This window comes from Saimiri boliviensis, chromosome 5 (genome assembly GCF_048565385.1).
Source record: "Saimiri boliviensis isolate mSaiBol1 chromosome 5, mSaiBol1.pri, whole genome shotgun sequence".
Lineage (NCBI taxonomy): Eukaryota > Metazoa > Chordata > Mammalia > Primates > Cebidae > Saimiri > Saimiri boliviensis.
In genome coordinates, this window is record NC_133453.1 from 102499526 (window position 1) to 102516816 (window position 17291).

Here is a 17291-nt window from a genome sequence, read left to right on the forward strand (position 1 = left end):
TTTCTCCCCGTGCCTTCACACAGCCTTCCCTCGTCTGTATGTGTCTGTGTCCTATTTCCCTTTTCTATGGACACCCATCATATTGGATTAGGGCTTACCCCAATTACTTTGTTCTAATTTAATTACCTCTTTTAAGACTCTATCTCCAAACACAGTCACCTTTTGAGGTAATGGGGGGCTCCAACATATGAGCTGGGGAGGTACAGGTGGGACTATGCCTTCAGTCTATAACACCAGGTGATGCTGATGTTGACATGCTGGTCCAGGGACCAGAATTTGAGAACCACTGAAATCAGCAGCAGTAGGTGCCTTGGACTGTTTTCTCTTTCAATTATTATGTCTTTTAATCCTTATATGAGAAAAACACCATTACTCTTACTTTCTTGAGACAATCGAGGATCCAAGATGTCAAATGACTCTCTTCAAATCACACAGCTAATGTAGTGGACACAGCTGGCTATCTACTCAGCATCCATTCTTATCCTTCCTCCTTCCTAACAGGATCTGGTTTTATTTAGGTGTCCACCCCTCTCCCAGGTATGCATGTGCTCCAGTGGAGGCAACGCTCCCAACCGACCACCAAAATGCTGGGGTAGGCTTGATTGCCTATTTATCCCATTTCCCTTACCAACAACTGGTTTGAACACAGGCATGAGATCCAATTCTGGCCAATCGGATGTGAAGGAATGCTAGCTGCAGAAATTTTGAGGAACGGTTTCTATGTTTAAGGGAGAGGCACCAAAAGGTACGAGGTCTGTCTCCTTCCCTGATACCGTCACGACTGGTTGGATGCCTGAACTTGCTGTAGCTGTCTTGCTACCAACTTGAGGATCAAGCCTTCAGAGCTGAAAGAAGGAAAGAACTGCTCAGGCCATGAGGACATTGCTGAATGCATGGATCAACCAAACCTGGACTCCCCCTTTTCCCCAACTTCCTATTGGTTGAGCAATACATTACAGTTTGAAACGGTCTGAGTCAGGGTTTCTCTTATTCACAGCCAAAGGCATCCCACCTGATTCACCTGGTAAATAGGGGTGTTAAGATTTGGATTACATGCAGGCATGAGAGAAGTAATAGCTAAATTCAACATGACGGTGAGGCTGGAGCCAGAATGAATTTGCAATACAAGAACTCAAAAAGCCTGGCAATTTATAACAGGACAAATACTATATGATTCCAGTTACCTGAGATATCTAAAGTAGTCAAAATCATGAAAATAGAAAGTGGACTGTTTTTTGCCTGGGACTTAGGGAAAGGGAAATGCCAAGCTGTTGCTCCATGGTGCAGGATTTCAGTTTTGCAAGATGAACAATTTCTAGAGATTTATTATACAACAATGTGAATATAGTTAACATTACTGAACTGTAGACTTCAAAAAGGTTAGAAGGATAATTTTTAGGTATTTTTGGTCACAATTTTTTAAAAAGCTTGGCAAACTAGAGTCATTCAGGATAGAGAACGAATCTTACACACTTCAGAAGCCTTAAAGATGTCACCGGAGGTAGAGAACATTGGCCTTGCTCCTTCCATCTTAAAGCCTTTACACTAGCTGTCCTCTTGCCTGGAATGCTCTTCCCCCAACTATGTATACAGGCATATCTCTCAGTGCCTTCAAATTTTCAAATGTAATTTTCTCAATGAAGCCTACCCTGACCACCATATTTAAAACTGCAACCTCACCTCCCAGGACTAATGAGCTTCCAGATGAAATGGCCCGTGGACTGTCCAGCATAATGATGAATTTAAACCCACAGACTGATAAATATTATGAAACTCCTGAATGTTAGAACAAAGAATGACCCATGTAGCCTACTTAGCAAATGTTCTGTGAGCTTCTTTCTTTTCCAGGGGGAAAAGAACCACATACAAAGGACAATGGTGGCAGGGCACAGTGGCTCACACCTACAATCCCAGCATTTTGGGAAGCCTAGGCAGGTGGATCACTTGAGGCCCAGAGCTCAAGATCAGCCTGGGCAACATGGGGAAAACCCATCTCTACTAAAAAAAAAACAAAAGAAAATTAGCTAGTCTCATAACCCAGTCTCGAAAAAAAAATTAAAAATTTAAAAATCACAATGGTGCTTCAACCATCTTAACAGCAACACCTAGAATGAAATGGGTCCATGGGTCCAGGGGCCTAATGAAAAGTCATTTTCCTGCTCCTAAATGTATAGTTTGGGATGGACATCATATTGGAAGTTGGCAGAGTCCCACACTGATTGCTGTCAAAACAGGAACACACAGGACAAGCAAGGAAAGGTCAAGACCTGACTGATTCCATCAATAAAGCTGTAACAAGCTGCTTTTAGATTTAGACAGTTTGTTACTGACATAGAGAGTGAAAACAAGAATAAGCCCCCAGCCTGGGCAACACAGTGAAACTCCATCTCTACAAAATATACAAAAATTAGCTGGCCATAGTGGTGCACACCTGTAGTCTCAGCTATGAAGTGGGAGGATCCCTTGAGCCCGGGAGTTCGGCGATGCAGTGAGCCTTGATTGTACTGCTGCACTCCAACCTAGGCAACAGAGTGGGATCCTGCTCCAAAAAAAAAGGGGGGGCCAGGCCAGGTGGCTCACAACTGTAATCCCAGCACTTTGAGCCTGAGCAACATGGTGAAACCATGTCTCTACTAAAATTATGAAAACTAGCCTAGCATGGTGGTGGGTGCCTGTGACCCCAGCCACTCAGGAGGCTGAGGCAGGAGAATCACTTGAACTTGGGAGGTAGAGGAGGTTGCCAAGGTCATGCCTATTTATTCCAGCCTGGGAGACAAAGAGAGACTCCATCTCAAAAAAAAAAAAAAATTAAATTAAAAAAAAGAGAAGACAGAGAAAAGGCCAAAAGTGTCAGCTCCCTGTGATTCTTGTCCCATATACCAATAAGGACATCACTGAAACAAAAGGCACCAAATGACTACAACATGAGTAGTGGGACGCTCTGTTGCTGAAGAGCCACTTCTAGACTCCAGCTAAGCAGTAAAATGAGAAGACATTATATATGTTTTTGTATTCTGCATTTCCCTTGAGGGAAGGTGGTAAGAAGTCACATACCTCATCAGAACCTGGGAGGTAGTAAGAAACCATCCCATAACAGCCTCTTAGGGAGATAGGGAAGTGAGTGGGAGATAGCCTTCCATCCTCTCAGGTTCCAGTAAGATCACAAGGTGTTTTTCCAAGATTCAAGTTAGCTACAGTTCAAGCCCTCTGCCTACATGGCTTATGTGGATTCTGCAAAGCAGCCAACGTGCCATGGCAGAGCTGTTCCCCTATTCCTTGGTCTGTGGAATAAGGCTACCATACTGAATAAAGCTAAGAGAAAATATCTAAAAACCACTTTCCCAGCTCCCAACTAGGATAGTAAATCATAAACAACATGTCCCCCAAGAGGAATAGTGATCAGTGCAACCCTTAAAGACCTGATGGTAGTCTATAACACATTCCCATTGACACCAGTGTGGTTCCTGAAAAAAACAGGCATATTCAGGAAATTGACAGTAGACTACTGCAAGATCAACCAAGTCATAGCCTCAGTTGTAGCTGTAGCACCTTTACTACAGCGGATTCTTAAGACCTCAGGCACATGATATGTGGCCATTGATCTGGCAAATGCTTCTTTTCTATCACCATCAGGAAAGAGGGCCAGAAACAAGAATATATATTTACAGTCTTACTCCAGGACTAAATAAGAATATTTTTATCAAAGCAACGGGGCCAAAGTAAGAAAGAAGTGCATGGACAGCCTCAATAACAGAAGGAGAGGTAAGATCACTACCCTACCAAAGGGGTAACAGATGCAATTTGTATTCAGATTTCTGATAATCAGTCCATACATTAAGACTACATCTGGGCCGGGCGCGGTGGCTCAAGCCTGTAATCCCAGCACTTTGGGAGGCCGAGGCGGGTGGATCACGAGGTCAAGAGATCGAGACCATCCTGGTCAACATAGTGAAACCCCGTCTCTACTAAAAATACAAAAAATTAGCTGGGCATGGTGGCACGTGCCTGTAATCCCAGCTACTCAGGAGGCTGAGGCAGGAGAATTGCCTGAACCCAGGGGGCGGAGGTTGCGGTGAGCCGAGATCGCGCCATTGCACTCCAGCCTGGGTAACAGGAGCGAAACTCCCTCTCAAAAAAAAAAAAAAAAAAAAAAAAAAGACTACATCTGATTGAAGCAATCAAAGCTTTAAAACAAAATTCCAGGATGAAGCAACTTCACAGATCCCCTTCTGTGTTTGAATCCCATGAGTATAATGGAATGCCTTTTTTAATGGAATGTGATATTGATCAGGAATATTCCGTGTTGCTCCCCAAGGAATGAGTAAATTTTCCTGCCCCCATGAACTCAGGAATGGCCATGTGACTTGTTTTGGCCAATGAACTAGGGGCAGAATGTGAAATGTGTCACATCCAGGCAGCCACTTTAAGAGCTAATTTCTCTTCTTGACTCTAATCATGGACGCATGTATCAAGACGGCACATCTATCAGCCTAGGTCCCTGTGTAACATTAAGAATAGGAATTAGGACTTAACTTTTTATTGCCAGCACCTGATATAATGCCTGGCACAAAGTAGATGTTTGTAAATAATCTTTGATCAATTAAGTAGGGAATAAAATTTCATGCCACCTGCAATTAGACAGTAAGGTACAGGTGAGCAAAGATCACGGCTGTCTTCTCACTGCTGCATGAGGGAACCTCCAGGGACCTTTCACTTGCGCTGGGACCTACGTGCACTCCTTAACACTTTGTTCCAGACTAAGGCGCTACAAGTCAGCTGAAACGACGGAGTCTGGCAGGTGAAACATTAACCAAATCTCCAAATTATTTTCAATTTTAATTCAAAACTGATGACAGTTAAAAAAAAAAAAAAACTTTTTTTTTTTTTTTAAATGCCTAACTTGGGGATATTCATCCAATGGCCAAACACTACACACTGTCCCTATCACTGCAAAAGATCCAGGCAATCAGTGCAATTGTGAGGGTTTGTTGTTGCCGTTGCAACTGTATTTACGTCTCACTGATCCAGGGACTGGTACCCCATGCTGCCTTGGCAAGCCAACTGCACTCCTGAGTCCCAACACGCAAAGCAACAGATTGCGAAGAGGCCTCCTCCTCTCCCCCGCCCGGGGGGAGAAAGAAGGCGGGAAAGTCCAAGAGAGGAGAAACCGAGGCCCGCGCTTGGGTGCGTGTTTTAGTGACGAGTCTGCGGTTACAGAAGAGCGGAGTTGAAAGGGCTGTTAAGAGAACCGAGCAGAAGTCCCAAGGACTAAGCTGAAAAGAGCTTACACTCGCCCTGGCCTACGACCCCGCCTCCAAAGCCAATCCCGCGAAACTACCGCGAATTCCCGGGAATTCCCTCCAACTCTGGGAAAACTCCCGCAGGGGCGGGGCAAGAGAGGGAGGAGACCCCGCGCGCGGCCGCCGGCGCTCCGGGATCTCGAGGTAGCCTCAGCTCTCGCGATTTTTCCGGAGCCGCCCCTCCACGCGGAGTCCAAGCGCGTGTGCTGAGACCCGAGGGTTGGGAGGGCGGAGACTGGGAGGGCGGGAGAAGCCCCTTTGGCCTGCCCTACGGAAGCCTGCGAGGGAGGGTGGTGTCCACTGCCCAGTTCCGTGTCCCGATGCCCAGCGCCAGCGCCAGCCGCAAGAGTCAGGAGAAGCCGCGGGAGATCATGGACGCGGCCGAAGTGGGTTTCCTCCTTTCCCGGGCCCGGGATGACAGACCCCTGGGCCGGGCCGCGCTGAGGGAGGGAGGAGGGGGAGCGGGGCCCTCGAGGTCCCTGTCGGCACGTTCTCCTCAGGCCACGGGCCTGGGGTCCGGGCGCCCAGAGCCCTCGCCCCAGCAGCTGGGCCAGACCCCTCCGGACCGCGTTTCCCGCGGGGTCACCAGGGAGTTCGGCCTGCTAGAAGCGTGTCCCCGGGGTGGGGAGGACGGGAAGCACCAGCCGCCCCGGAAGTAGGAGCGCGGCATCACACTTGAGCCTGAGTTAGGCACGTCCTGCACGTAATGCACAATCCCCGGGAAAATTTTAATAAGCGCTAGTAGTCGATATGTATTCAGCCCTCCTGTTCTAATGCTTTGGCGAGTAATGACAGTACTTAGCAAAACCATCTGCCAATATGTTTAATGACCATTTCCCATGTGACAGCTTTAAGGAACACATGTCATTTTTATTTACTTTCTCCCTCTCAGTGACCCAGGAAGGTAGGTAACAGGAGTTGCTGAGAGTGTATTCGAGGTGAAGTGACCCCAAATCACATGGATAATTCATAACACCCAGTGATCCTTCGGTGCTTTTCAGAAATCAAAGTTTGAAACCATCCTACAAGTTATGTATGCTGTAGTAGTGTTAAGCCTTAATTTCTGCCTTGCTCCTAATTTTTCTATGAGGAATTCTGAATTTGTGGTAAGCAACATGAGAAATAGGTCATCTCAGAATACTTAATGAGAGTCACCGAAATATTAATAGTACTGATTTGAATGGATGGCAACTTTTTTGTCTTCACACAATTTAATCTGCTGCTACCCTCAGGCTTCATTGTGTGACTGTATCTCTCTACTCTGGTTGGGAGGGGGTGGTTATCTTTTTCTTTAAATTGTTCAGTAAGCAACTTAAACATGTCTGGTTTATTTTGGTGTAAACACAAAATCCAGCATCTTCCAGATCTAAGGATTCCAACAGGTAGCTGTCAAGTGACAGAAACATAATTGTTTCCTACAGATCTTAAGTTACCTTGTAAAAATCTAGGGCAATTATTTTTGTGTATTCTTAATTACATAAACTATGAGTGTACCCTTACAAATAGTATAGGTCTAGATATAAGGTAAACACTGTGGCAGAGTTAAGTCATTTTATAGCTGGGATAATCTTAAGAGATTATTTTAGAGGCAAAGTAAGATTGAAATAAAGGCCACTTATCTATTTAATGTTTTGTTACCAGACTAGATTCTAGGTCTCCTGTTTCCTGTTCCTAACTCTAATCAGTAACAAGAAATTTGACATTATTATATTGTCAGTGTTAGACCTCTGTAACCTGGTATCCTGAAGTTGGTTTTTAGAAACAGGAAGCTGGTGAATTTTTTGATGATGTTTTACAAAAGGAAAGTTGTAGTTAGCTTATACCCAGCATCTCCAGTTTCTAAAAACTGTGGACATCTGGTGCTCAGAAAGCTTACCCAAAACGCTGGTTCTCTTTGAACATTTCTTCCTGTAATAGGAAGTTAATAAAACTGTGGTACTTCATCCTACTCCCTTCACAGAGGGAATTTATGTCCCTGCTTTGAAGTAGTTTCATCTTTTTGAAGAAGGTAGTTAAGATGTGTTGTACATATGTGTAAATTTTATCTGAGAGTGCTATTAAGTATGGTAAATCCATCTAGGAGTGGTGATTTTCAAAACAAACTAACCAGAAACTGAGTGCTTTTCTGTTTTCTGTAGAGTACATATGTAAATGAATGACAGATTTCCACTTTATGAAACTACTGACTTTCTGAATTAATAAAATGATCCTGAAGGTTAAATTCATTTTTGTATTCTATTATTTGTGTTTATTGTGCTCTTAGTATTTACATTAAAAGTCATGATGCAAAATATTTTTTGTAGGATTATGCTAAAGAGAGATATGGAATATCTTCAATGATACAATCACAAGAAAAACCAGGTTAGTAGCTATGTGGCAATAAATAAAGCTTTGTTGCTTTCTAATTCCAGCAAAGCTCTTCATGAAGTTTTAAGTAAGGTTGGCATAACTCTGAAGGCATAATTCTGAAACGCTTAAATGATGTAAATAATTTAAGTAGATGTCATAACCCTGTGTAAACATGGTCAGTTTAGGGTTCTGACTCTAGAAAAGAAAAAAAAGTTGTAAGTATTGTAGGTTAAATGGTATGTTTTAAGTGGTATATTCTATTTTTTAGATATTCCTAAATGATTAGGTAAGATTTAACTGCTGTCTAGGAGATAGAGAGTGGTTAATAATAATTGCCTTCATCACATGTTGCCTTTTTGCATGCTTTAATAAAGCTATCTCTTTTACTTCCCCCAACCCCTACAACTTTACTTCTCTGTTTTCAGCTATTATTTATTCCTATTCTACTTGACTCTTCCCAAACATTTATATTCTCACTTATTCTCTACAGTATCCTTAAAAACTGAGGAACCAAAATTGAAAGATAAGAAACTTGACTTACACAGAATCTGCCAGACTGGGGATTAGAACAGAAGGCCATCTGATCCTAGTGTCCATGGGTCTTTCTATCTTCTCTGCTCTTTTGGCAGTACTATCGTTTGAGTTTTAAAGTCTCCACCCCTGCTCCTTCTTAGCATGAGTGTCTGGGAATGAAAGTATTATTCTTAGACCCCAGTCTGTCTTTTCTCATAACCACTCTTTTTTGTTAGTGTGTGTTGGCATCTTTATCTTTCTTTCTTTCTTTTTTCTTTCTTTTTTTTTGGAGATAGAGGCTCACTCTGTCTCCCAGACTGGAGTGCAGTGGTATCATCTTGGCTCACTGCAACCTCTACCTGCTGGATTCAAGCAATTCTCCTGCCTCAGCTTCCTGAGCAGCTGGGACTACAGGTGCACACTGCCACACTTGGCTGATTTTTTGTGTTTTAGTAGAGATGGGGTTTCACCATGTTTCCCAGGTTGGTCTCTAACTCCTGAGCTCAGGCAATCCACCAACCTTGGTCTCCCAAAGTGCTAGGATTACAGTGTGAGCCACCGCTTCCAGCTCTATATTACTTTGAAATTGACCTGACTCATGCTGTTTCTCTCAGACCTGTCGATTTTTTATTTGTAAATGTTTGCTTTTCTTTTACTTCTATTTTATGTATGTAGTTTCAACAGATTTATCTTACTCAACTATTTGACAGTCTTTTTCCTGTTTGTAGACACTTCAGATTATGTCTCTCACTCTTTGCTGCAGTAATTGCAGACCTTTACATTTTTACCCAATGGAAGCTCTACTTCCTATGAATAGTATGCTTGGGAAATAAAACACCTCTAGGTTAATTTTATTGTTATATTTGATTAACCACATGGTTACAAAATCACTTTTCCCAACCTTGTTGAAAAAGTATACAGTAAAAGACCAAAATTGAGAGGCTGAGGTGGGAGGACCACTTGAGCCCAGGAGTTTGAAACTAGCCTGGGACACATAGTGAGACCCCATCTCTACGGAAAATAAAAAAATTAGCTAGGCATGGTGGCACACATCTCTTGTCTCAGCTACTCAGGAGGCTGATGTGGGAGAATCTCTTGAGCCTGAGAGGTCAAGGCTGCAGTGAGCCATGATCACACCACTGGACTTCAGCCTGGGCAGCAGAGTAAGACCCTGTCTGCTGCCCAGGCTGAAGAAAAAACCAAAAAAAAAAAAAAAGACCAAAATTGTTTGCTAAAAATAAATCATTTCCAAAACTTAAAGGTGAAATAAAATAATTGAGTATAGGTTGAGTATCCCTTATCCAAAATGTTTGAGATTACAAAAGTGTTTTGGACTTTATTTATTAATTTTTGGGGGAGGGGGAATTTTGGAATATTTGATTTTGTTTACCACTTGAGCATCCCTAATCTGAAAATGCAAAATCCTCCAATGAACATTTCCTTTGAACATCATGTCAGCACTCAAAAAGTTTTGGATTTGGGAGCATCTCGGGTTAGGAATGCTCAACCTACATAAAATAGACTATGAATAGCAGAGTGTAGGGGATGATATTCCCCTGCCAGGGCAAGCAGGAGATGACGCTTGAGACTTTGTTTTCAGGTTAGGTGTCTCTCAACTGTGCTTCCTTGAGTTGTAACTGGAGTTTCGGTCTTTAACATAGGCCCAAAGCAGCTATTAACATAATTGCTGTTCCTCTTTGGCTGGCAAATCCATAAACTATTGTCTTCTTCACTTACAATTTTCCCCACCTAGCCGGGCGCGGTGGCTCACGCCTGTAATCCCAGCACTTTGGGAGGCCGAGGCGGGTGGATCACGAGGTCAAGAGATCGAGGCCACCTTGGTCAACATGGTGAAACCCCGTCTCTACTAAAAATATAAAAAAATAGCTGGGCATGGTGGTGCATGCCTGTAATCCCAGCTACTCAGGAGGCTGAGGCAGGAGAATTGCCTGAACCCAGGAGGCGGAGGTTGCGGTGAGCCGAGATCGCACTATTGCACTCCAGCCTGGGTAACAAGAGGGAAACTCTGTCTCAAAAAAAAAAAAAAAAAAAATTTTCCCCACCTAGAGAGCAAGATAACCTATGTATGTAATATGGTTATAGTAATTTAACAAAATTCTACCTTTGGTTTTACTTCTGCAAAAATCCCAATACTTTGCTTAAGGTGGTTTCCTTTCTCATCTGCTTCCGTTTCTCCACATTAATCCATCTAATGCCCATGACTCTTAAAAGTACAGTTTTCAAACTGAAATCCTACTACCACTGCTGGTTGCCTATTAGCCAATCATACTGGTGAGAGAATGGCATGGGCTTCAAGTATGTTCAGGTGTATTAAAGGTTGAGAACCCTATGCTAATTAATTGTGCCACCAGAGGAAAGAAGAGCCAATACCCTTTTTCTTTTCCAAGTGCTTCTAAAATTATCCCAATTATCACATCTGTTAGATTTATGCTTTTCTGTTTTGTTTGGTTTTGAGGTTTGTTTGTTTGTTTTTACATTTTAGGTTTTGGGGTACATGTGGAGAACATGCAAGATTGTTGCATAGGTACACACATGGCAGCGTGGTTTTGAGTTTTGATTGCTTAGTTAGCCATTGCTTTTCAGCCTTGGCATTTTCCAAATCTGCATTTTAAAATCTTCTACCAATTTGCCTGTCTTTCCTGTTTCACGCTCTCTTTTGCCTGAGTTTACACAGCAGACTTGGAATTTGGCTTAACACATAAAGTCTGTTGGCAGTGTTTTCCAGAAATCCTCTTATGATGCCAGTGGCTTTAAAATTCCTCTTTATTCTCTTTGCTTTTGGCTATGAGAACCATGGTATTTATTCTCCTGTAAATCAGATTCTCTCTGCAGCTGCATCTTTTCTTTAATAGGCAAATTATGAATACATTTAGACAAATTAGGTAGGACATACAGTATTTATAATTTGACTTTATTATATGTCTCAAGGTATTCTTGATACTGTAATGTCATGTCTATTATTGTATTTAACTAATACTTAAATTTTTTTCTCTAATCAAATAATTGAATTTAGAAGAGTAGCAAAAATGATTGTTGAATGTTGCATCATATATGCATCTTTACATAGTAGTTGTTCTATAGCTGTTTTCCTGTTTAGGGAACTCTAGATGAATGTAGTATTTTGTTTAGTATTAGGAACATAATAGTTAGGGCTTGCTTATAGCCAAAAGGCTTCATAGGAAAATGTATGAGATGACATCAAGCATGATTGGATCTTGGGGCTCAGGAAGCATCTACAGGCCTTTCTCTCTCCATCTTTAGGCTCTGTTTCCTTTAAGATATAGGCTTCCTTCTCGAATCCTGCAAACATGTAGCAGCAATCCCAGAAAAGAGAGCTTCATTCCCAGCATCTGTATATTTAGTCCCAGAGAAAGATTTTGATTAACTCAGAGTCACTGTGTCCTGGGGAATAAGATACTGTGATTCTCCAGACTTGGCAGAGACTAGTTGACTTATGTACCAGAGCAGGCAAGCAAAAGTTCCATATCCTAGGCAGGATAGGCTATGTTTGGTTTTATGAGTCATTGAAGTATTCAGATTTGCATTTTGAAACTCTCTGACTTCAAAGGAGATTGAATTACAAGGGGACACAGGGATTGCAGTTAGGAACTATTGCTGTAGTTTAGGTAGGAGATAATAGCTTGGTTTGGTATGGTGGCAGTAAAGATGGTAGAGAATTGAACGGATTTTAGAAATATGTTTAGAAAGCACAATTCACAGAACTTGAGGCAAATTGCATATGGAACATGATAGAGAGGACATTGTTGTCAAAGACTGAGAATTATTCAAGATGGTTCCAAGTACTTATGCTAGCTATCAGAAATAATTATGATCTTTTTGTAAATTCTGAATTTAAAAATTCTTTTACTGTATAAAAATTGTTTACTATTATTGCAGAGCAAGTTTTGGTTCGGATTAGAGACTTGACAGTACAAAAAGCTGATGAAGTTGTTTGGGTGCGTGCAAGAGTTCATACAACCAGAGCTAAAGGTAGGATTGATTTAATTATTGAAGCTCTTGTGTTAAAGTCTCTGAATTTTTTGTCTTACATGTTCCTCACAGACCAAAGTAAATCTTTAAAAAAAAAAAAAAAGCATGTAACTGTTTTCATTTTTAAAAGTCACTGTAAAGTATTAACCCATGGTTAATCAATTTTAGGTTCTTATAAGACATCCTTACAAATAATTTGACCCTAAAGACTCTGATGAAATCTAAGACTTCAAGCTGCTTTTCTAGCATTGCTCTAAAGTTTAATTATTTTCAGCTGGAGAAGGAGTAGCTAAGGGAAAAAAAAAAAGGAAAAAACCAAGAGTAAAGTTTTAATTATTTAAGTGAAGAGTGTTTTTGAGAAACTTTAATTTGTTAATATTTTTATATTTGTAATTATCTAGATGAGGAGAGAAGTGGACAAAAGATAAGACGGGGCAATTCAGTACAGTAACCACTGACAACATGCAGCTATTTACTTTTAAATTCGGTAACTCCATCACACTAGCGGTATTTCAAGAGCTTAATGACCACATGTGGCTAGCAGCTCCGATTTTGGACACATAGCACAAATACAGAATATACTCATTGTAGAAAGTTTTTTTGGACGATGCTAAAAATTTAGCCTTAACAATAGAGGAGAAACATTAGGATCATTTAGACAGGCCCCTGTTTCTTATAGAAAATTGATCTATTGTAGTGTTCAGAATTGTCTAAAAATATCAGTTGACACATTAGTTTATAACTTTATACTTTCACACTTTTTCACATTTGCTCATCCCTGCAAGTTTGTGAAGTAGGCAGAACAAGCATTCCTTTTTTTTTTTCTTTCCAGAGGTTTTGCTTTTGTTGCCCAGGCTGGAGTTTGGTGGCACAATTTCGCTCACTACAACCTCCGCCTCCCAGGTTCAAGTAATTCTCCTCTCTCAGCCTCTTGAGTAGCTGGGATTATAGATACCCGCTACTCCATCTGGCTAATTTTGGGTACTTTTTTTAGTAGAGACGAGGTTTTACTATGTTGACCAGGCTGGTCTCATACTCCTGACCTCAAGTGATCCTCCCACCTCGGCCTCCCAAAGTGTTGGGATTACAGGCATGAGTCACAGCGCCCAGCTGAGAACAAGCATTCCTATTCCACTTTATAAATGAGGAAATAGGTTCAGAATGAAGCTACTTACCCAAAGTCTCATAGTAATTGGTGGATACAAACAGAAGCCAGCAGCTTTGAAAGATACCTGTCTCTTTAGCAGAGTTCTTTGCTTCTCTGGTATTTAATATGCCCCATGATATAGCATTGTGTTTTATAATATTTTTTATTGTAGAATTAATACATGCCCATTATTTTTAAAATTCTACTTTGCTTCTGTAGTATTTAATATGTACCATAATATAGTGTTTCTTTTCTTTCTTTTTTTTTTTGTGTGTGTGTGAGATGGAGTCTTGCTCTGTCACTCAGGCTAGAGTGCTGTGGCACAATCTTGGCTCACTGCAACCTCTGCATCCTGGGTTCAAGCGATTCTCCTGTCTTAGCCTCCCAAGTAGCTGGGATTACAGGCATGTGCCAACCATGCCGGGTTTCTGTAGTTTTAGTAGAGACAGGGTTTTACCATGTTGGCCAGGCTAGTCTTGAACTCCTGACCTCAGGTGGCCCTCCCACCTCAGCCTTCCAAAGTACTGGGATTGCAGGTGCAAGCCACTGTGCCCAGTGAATATAGCATTTCTTAATTGTGTTTTATATTTTTTATTGTAGAATTAATACATGCCCATTATTTTTAAAGTTCCAGCACTTTATACATACATTTCATTCTCAGGGCCACCATTGTTAAGAGTTTGTCTATTTTTTCAGTATGCTTCCCCTAAACAGATGAATACTGATGGACTTGGAGAAGAGTACTGATGGAGTTTTAAATTTTCGAATAATATTGATTTGCCTTCTTGAAAGGTTGGGCCATTTATTCTGCCAATAGTCAGTCACATTGTATTATAGTCCTTCATTTACTCATCTTTCTCCCGTTAAACTGGGAGCCTTTGTTCCATCCAAATTGGGCACTTTGTTTCTTAAACATAGTAATTTAGCAAATTAAAAGATAGAATGTGTGCTACAAGTAAGCTATATCTCTTCTCAACATTTAAAACACATGAGTGATACTCCCAGTGGTTATGAATAAGACCTTTTGAGTAAGACAGATCTGTGTTTGAATCCTGGATTTGTGCTTACAATCTATTACTCTAGGCAAATTGCATAACCTTTCCAATCCTCAGTGTCTTCTCTTAAAATAAGTGTATATTAATACCTAGCTTATAAGATGTTATATAGTAATATTTATAAAGTATTTAGCTCTATGCTTGATGCAGTGTAAGCCTTTGATAATTGAGTCATGTTAATGAACATGACAGTTACTCGCCTTCCATTTTAGTGTTTTATGTATCTTATTTCTTAGTTGTCAGCTCTGAAGATACTACTGCTTATTTTCTTGCTTTGTTTGGTATACAACACATAATAACCCTACCGAATAACAGATGAATAAAATAGGTGTTTTATACACATGTAGAGCATTGTCTTCTGGGTCTTTTTTTTTTTTTTTTTTTTGAGACGGAGTTTCGCTCTTGTTACCCAGGCTGGAGTGCAATGGCGCAATCTCAGCTCACCGCAACCTCCGCCTCCTGGGTTCAGGCAATTCTCCTGCCTCAGCCTCCTGAGTAGCTGAGATTACAGGCACGTGCCACCATGCCCAGCTAATTTTTTGTATTTTTAGTAGAGACGGCGTTTCACCATGTTGACCAGGATGGTCTCGATCTCTCGACCTCGTGATCCACCCCGCCTCGGCCTCCCAAAGTGCTGGGATTACAGGCTTGAGCCACCACGCTCGGCCTGTCTTCTGGATCTTATACTTGTCCAGTAGCTCACTCTAATGGGCAGCACGTAAATATGAAGCATCACATAAGTGAAAAAGTATACAGGTTGAGTATCCCTTATCCAGAATACTTGAGACTAGAAGTGTTTTTGATTTGGGATTATTATTATTTTTTTGGATTTTGGAATATTTGCATTACTGGCTGAGCATCCCAATTCTGAAATCCAAAATGCTCCAATGAGCTTTTTTTTTTTTTTTTTTTTTTTTTTTTTTGAGGGTCATGTCGGCACTCAAAAAGTTGGGGATTTCAAAACATTGCAGATTTTCGGATTTGAGAATGTTCTTCCTATACCATCTGCTAGTGGGTATTTTTTCCATTTATGAAAAATTGTTGTAGTCTCTTCATTGATAGTGCCTCTTGCATCAAAACCTGAAACAAATTGCAGGTGTAAGGACTTTATTGATGATGTGTGCTAATGGTGGACGGATAGGGAGAGTTTATGAATGTCAATTTTATGAACAGACTGAAAGCTTTAAAACCTTCTTAAGAGCTTTTAATTTAGGAATTTTACAGCACTTTTTATTTGTGTATTAACTATCTGTTATTCTGTCTCAAAAAATAAGTATGGGTAGCTGGAATTTTGGAGCGACTAAATAGAAATAACCTTTTTCCTTTTAATTGAAAACGAATGCACAGGCAATATTTTAAAACTCAAACAGCACAAAAACTAAAGAGTAAAGCAGAAAATGTAATTCACTTGTTGTTCCACTCCCAGGGGAATAAAAAGACACTGTAGAAGCTTAAAATGATAGAAATTGCTTTAAACAAAAATTGACACTTTCTTTTACAAAAATGAGTTCATACTCTATGCCAGTGTTTTATGTAGCGCTACATGATGTTTTGCAATATTTTTTATTTGAAAATAGAAAATTTTGTTCTGGATTATAAAAATAACCATTTTTCATGAAATACTCGATCATTATAGAATTAAATAACGGATAAAGTGGAAAACTGACTGTAATCCTTCTTTACAGATTTGTGGGATTTTGGTTTGTTTGAGACAGTTTCACGTCACTGCGGCTGGAATGCAGTGAGGCGATGTTAGCTCATTGCAACCTCTGCCTCCTGGTTTGAAGCGATTTTTGTGCCTCAGCCTCCCAAGTAGCTGGGATTACAGGCACTTGCCACCACATCCAGTTAATTTTTGTATTTTTAGTAGAGATGGAGACTTTTTTGAGTCAGGATCTTGCTCTGTCACCCAAGCTGGAGTACAGCCTCAGATTTGTTTTTATGGGGAAGCTGGAGGTTGCATGTGTGTGTATATGTGTGTTTGAACTAAAATGTTTATAATACTCTGTATTATTTTATAACCTACACTTTTTCTTTTGGACATCTTTTCATGTCTGTATGTATAGTCCTGCTACATCATTTTTAAAAAATGGCTTCATAGTATTTCATAGTATGGCTGTATTATTCATATGTATATTTTTCCATTTGTGTAAAGTTCAGGTTTATCCATTGTTGCTTTAATTTGTGTTTCACTCATTGGTTAGATTAAACTTCTTTTTCTGGTATGTTAACTATTTTGAACTTCTTTTGTGTATTGTTTTTGCTCTGTTTGTATTTTTATTGTGCAAAACAAATACTTTTCTCCAAGTCTGTTTGCGTTTCAGTTTTTTTAGGGGAAGAGAGGCATTACAAATGATTACTGTGTCCTTTTCTTTCAAATGTTTGTGTCTCATTTCTAGTCGTTTGTTTTTGCAATGCTAGTAGCTTCTCTAGTACTTCAGGAAGTCACACAATGAATTTTTGAAAGAGCAGAAATTCAAGTTCTAAATGAGTTATTTTGACTTAAGGGTTCTACATAAAATGTCATTAGGAAATAAATGGCAAAATTTAAAAAGTAGATTAAAAGTAGTTCTTTTTCTCATCCAGGTTTTCTGTTTGGCAAGAGAAGGTGTTGAATTTTATCAGCCCTTTTTCTAGCATTTCTTCCCTTCAAAATATAATTGTGTTATGTAATGTTTATGTAGAGCGGTTCATTATACTATTCACTCTGCTTTTGCGTTAATTGGAAATTTTCTGTATAATTAAAAAAAATTTAATGTAGTTGATCCTCATTATTCTTGGATTGCATATTTGCAAATTCGTCTACTGGTTAAAGTGTATTTATAACCCCAACATGAATGCTTACAGTACTTTGTGGTCATTCTCCGTCATGCAAGACCTGTACATTTGCAGAGTGGCAGAATATTTACATCATCC

General features: G+C 40.3%; 1 protein-coding gene across 1 annotated transcript in view; it reads left to right on the forward strand.

Annotated features, from left to right (window-relative positions):
- Positions 1 to 5461: 5461 nt before the first annotated feature.
- DARS1 (aspartyl-tRNA synthetase 1) overlaps positions 5462 to 17291 on the forward strand; it is an 82609-nt gene continuing 70779 nt past the window's right edge. The window contains exons 1-3 of the mRNA XM_003922004.4: positions 5462 to 5686; positions 7604 to 7661; positions 12081 to 12173. Of these exons, the coding sequence (XP_003922053.1) occupies positions 5621 to 5686; positions 7604 to 7661; positions 12081 to 12173 (217 nt within the window). The 5' untranslated portion in view covers positions 5462 to 5620. The remainder of the gene's footprint in view (positions 5687 to 7603; positions 7662 to 12080; positions 12174 to 17291) is intronic.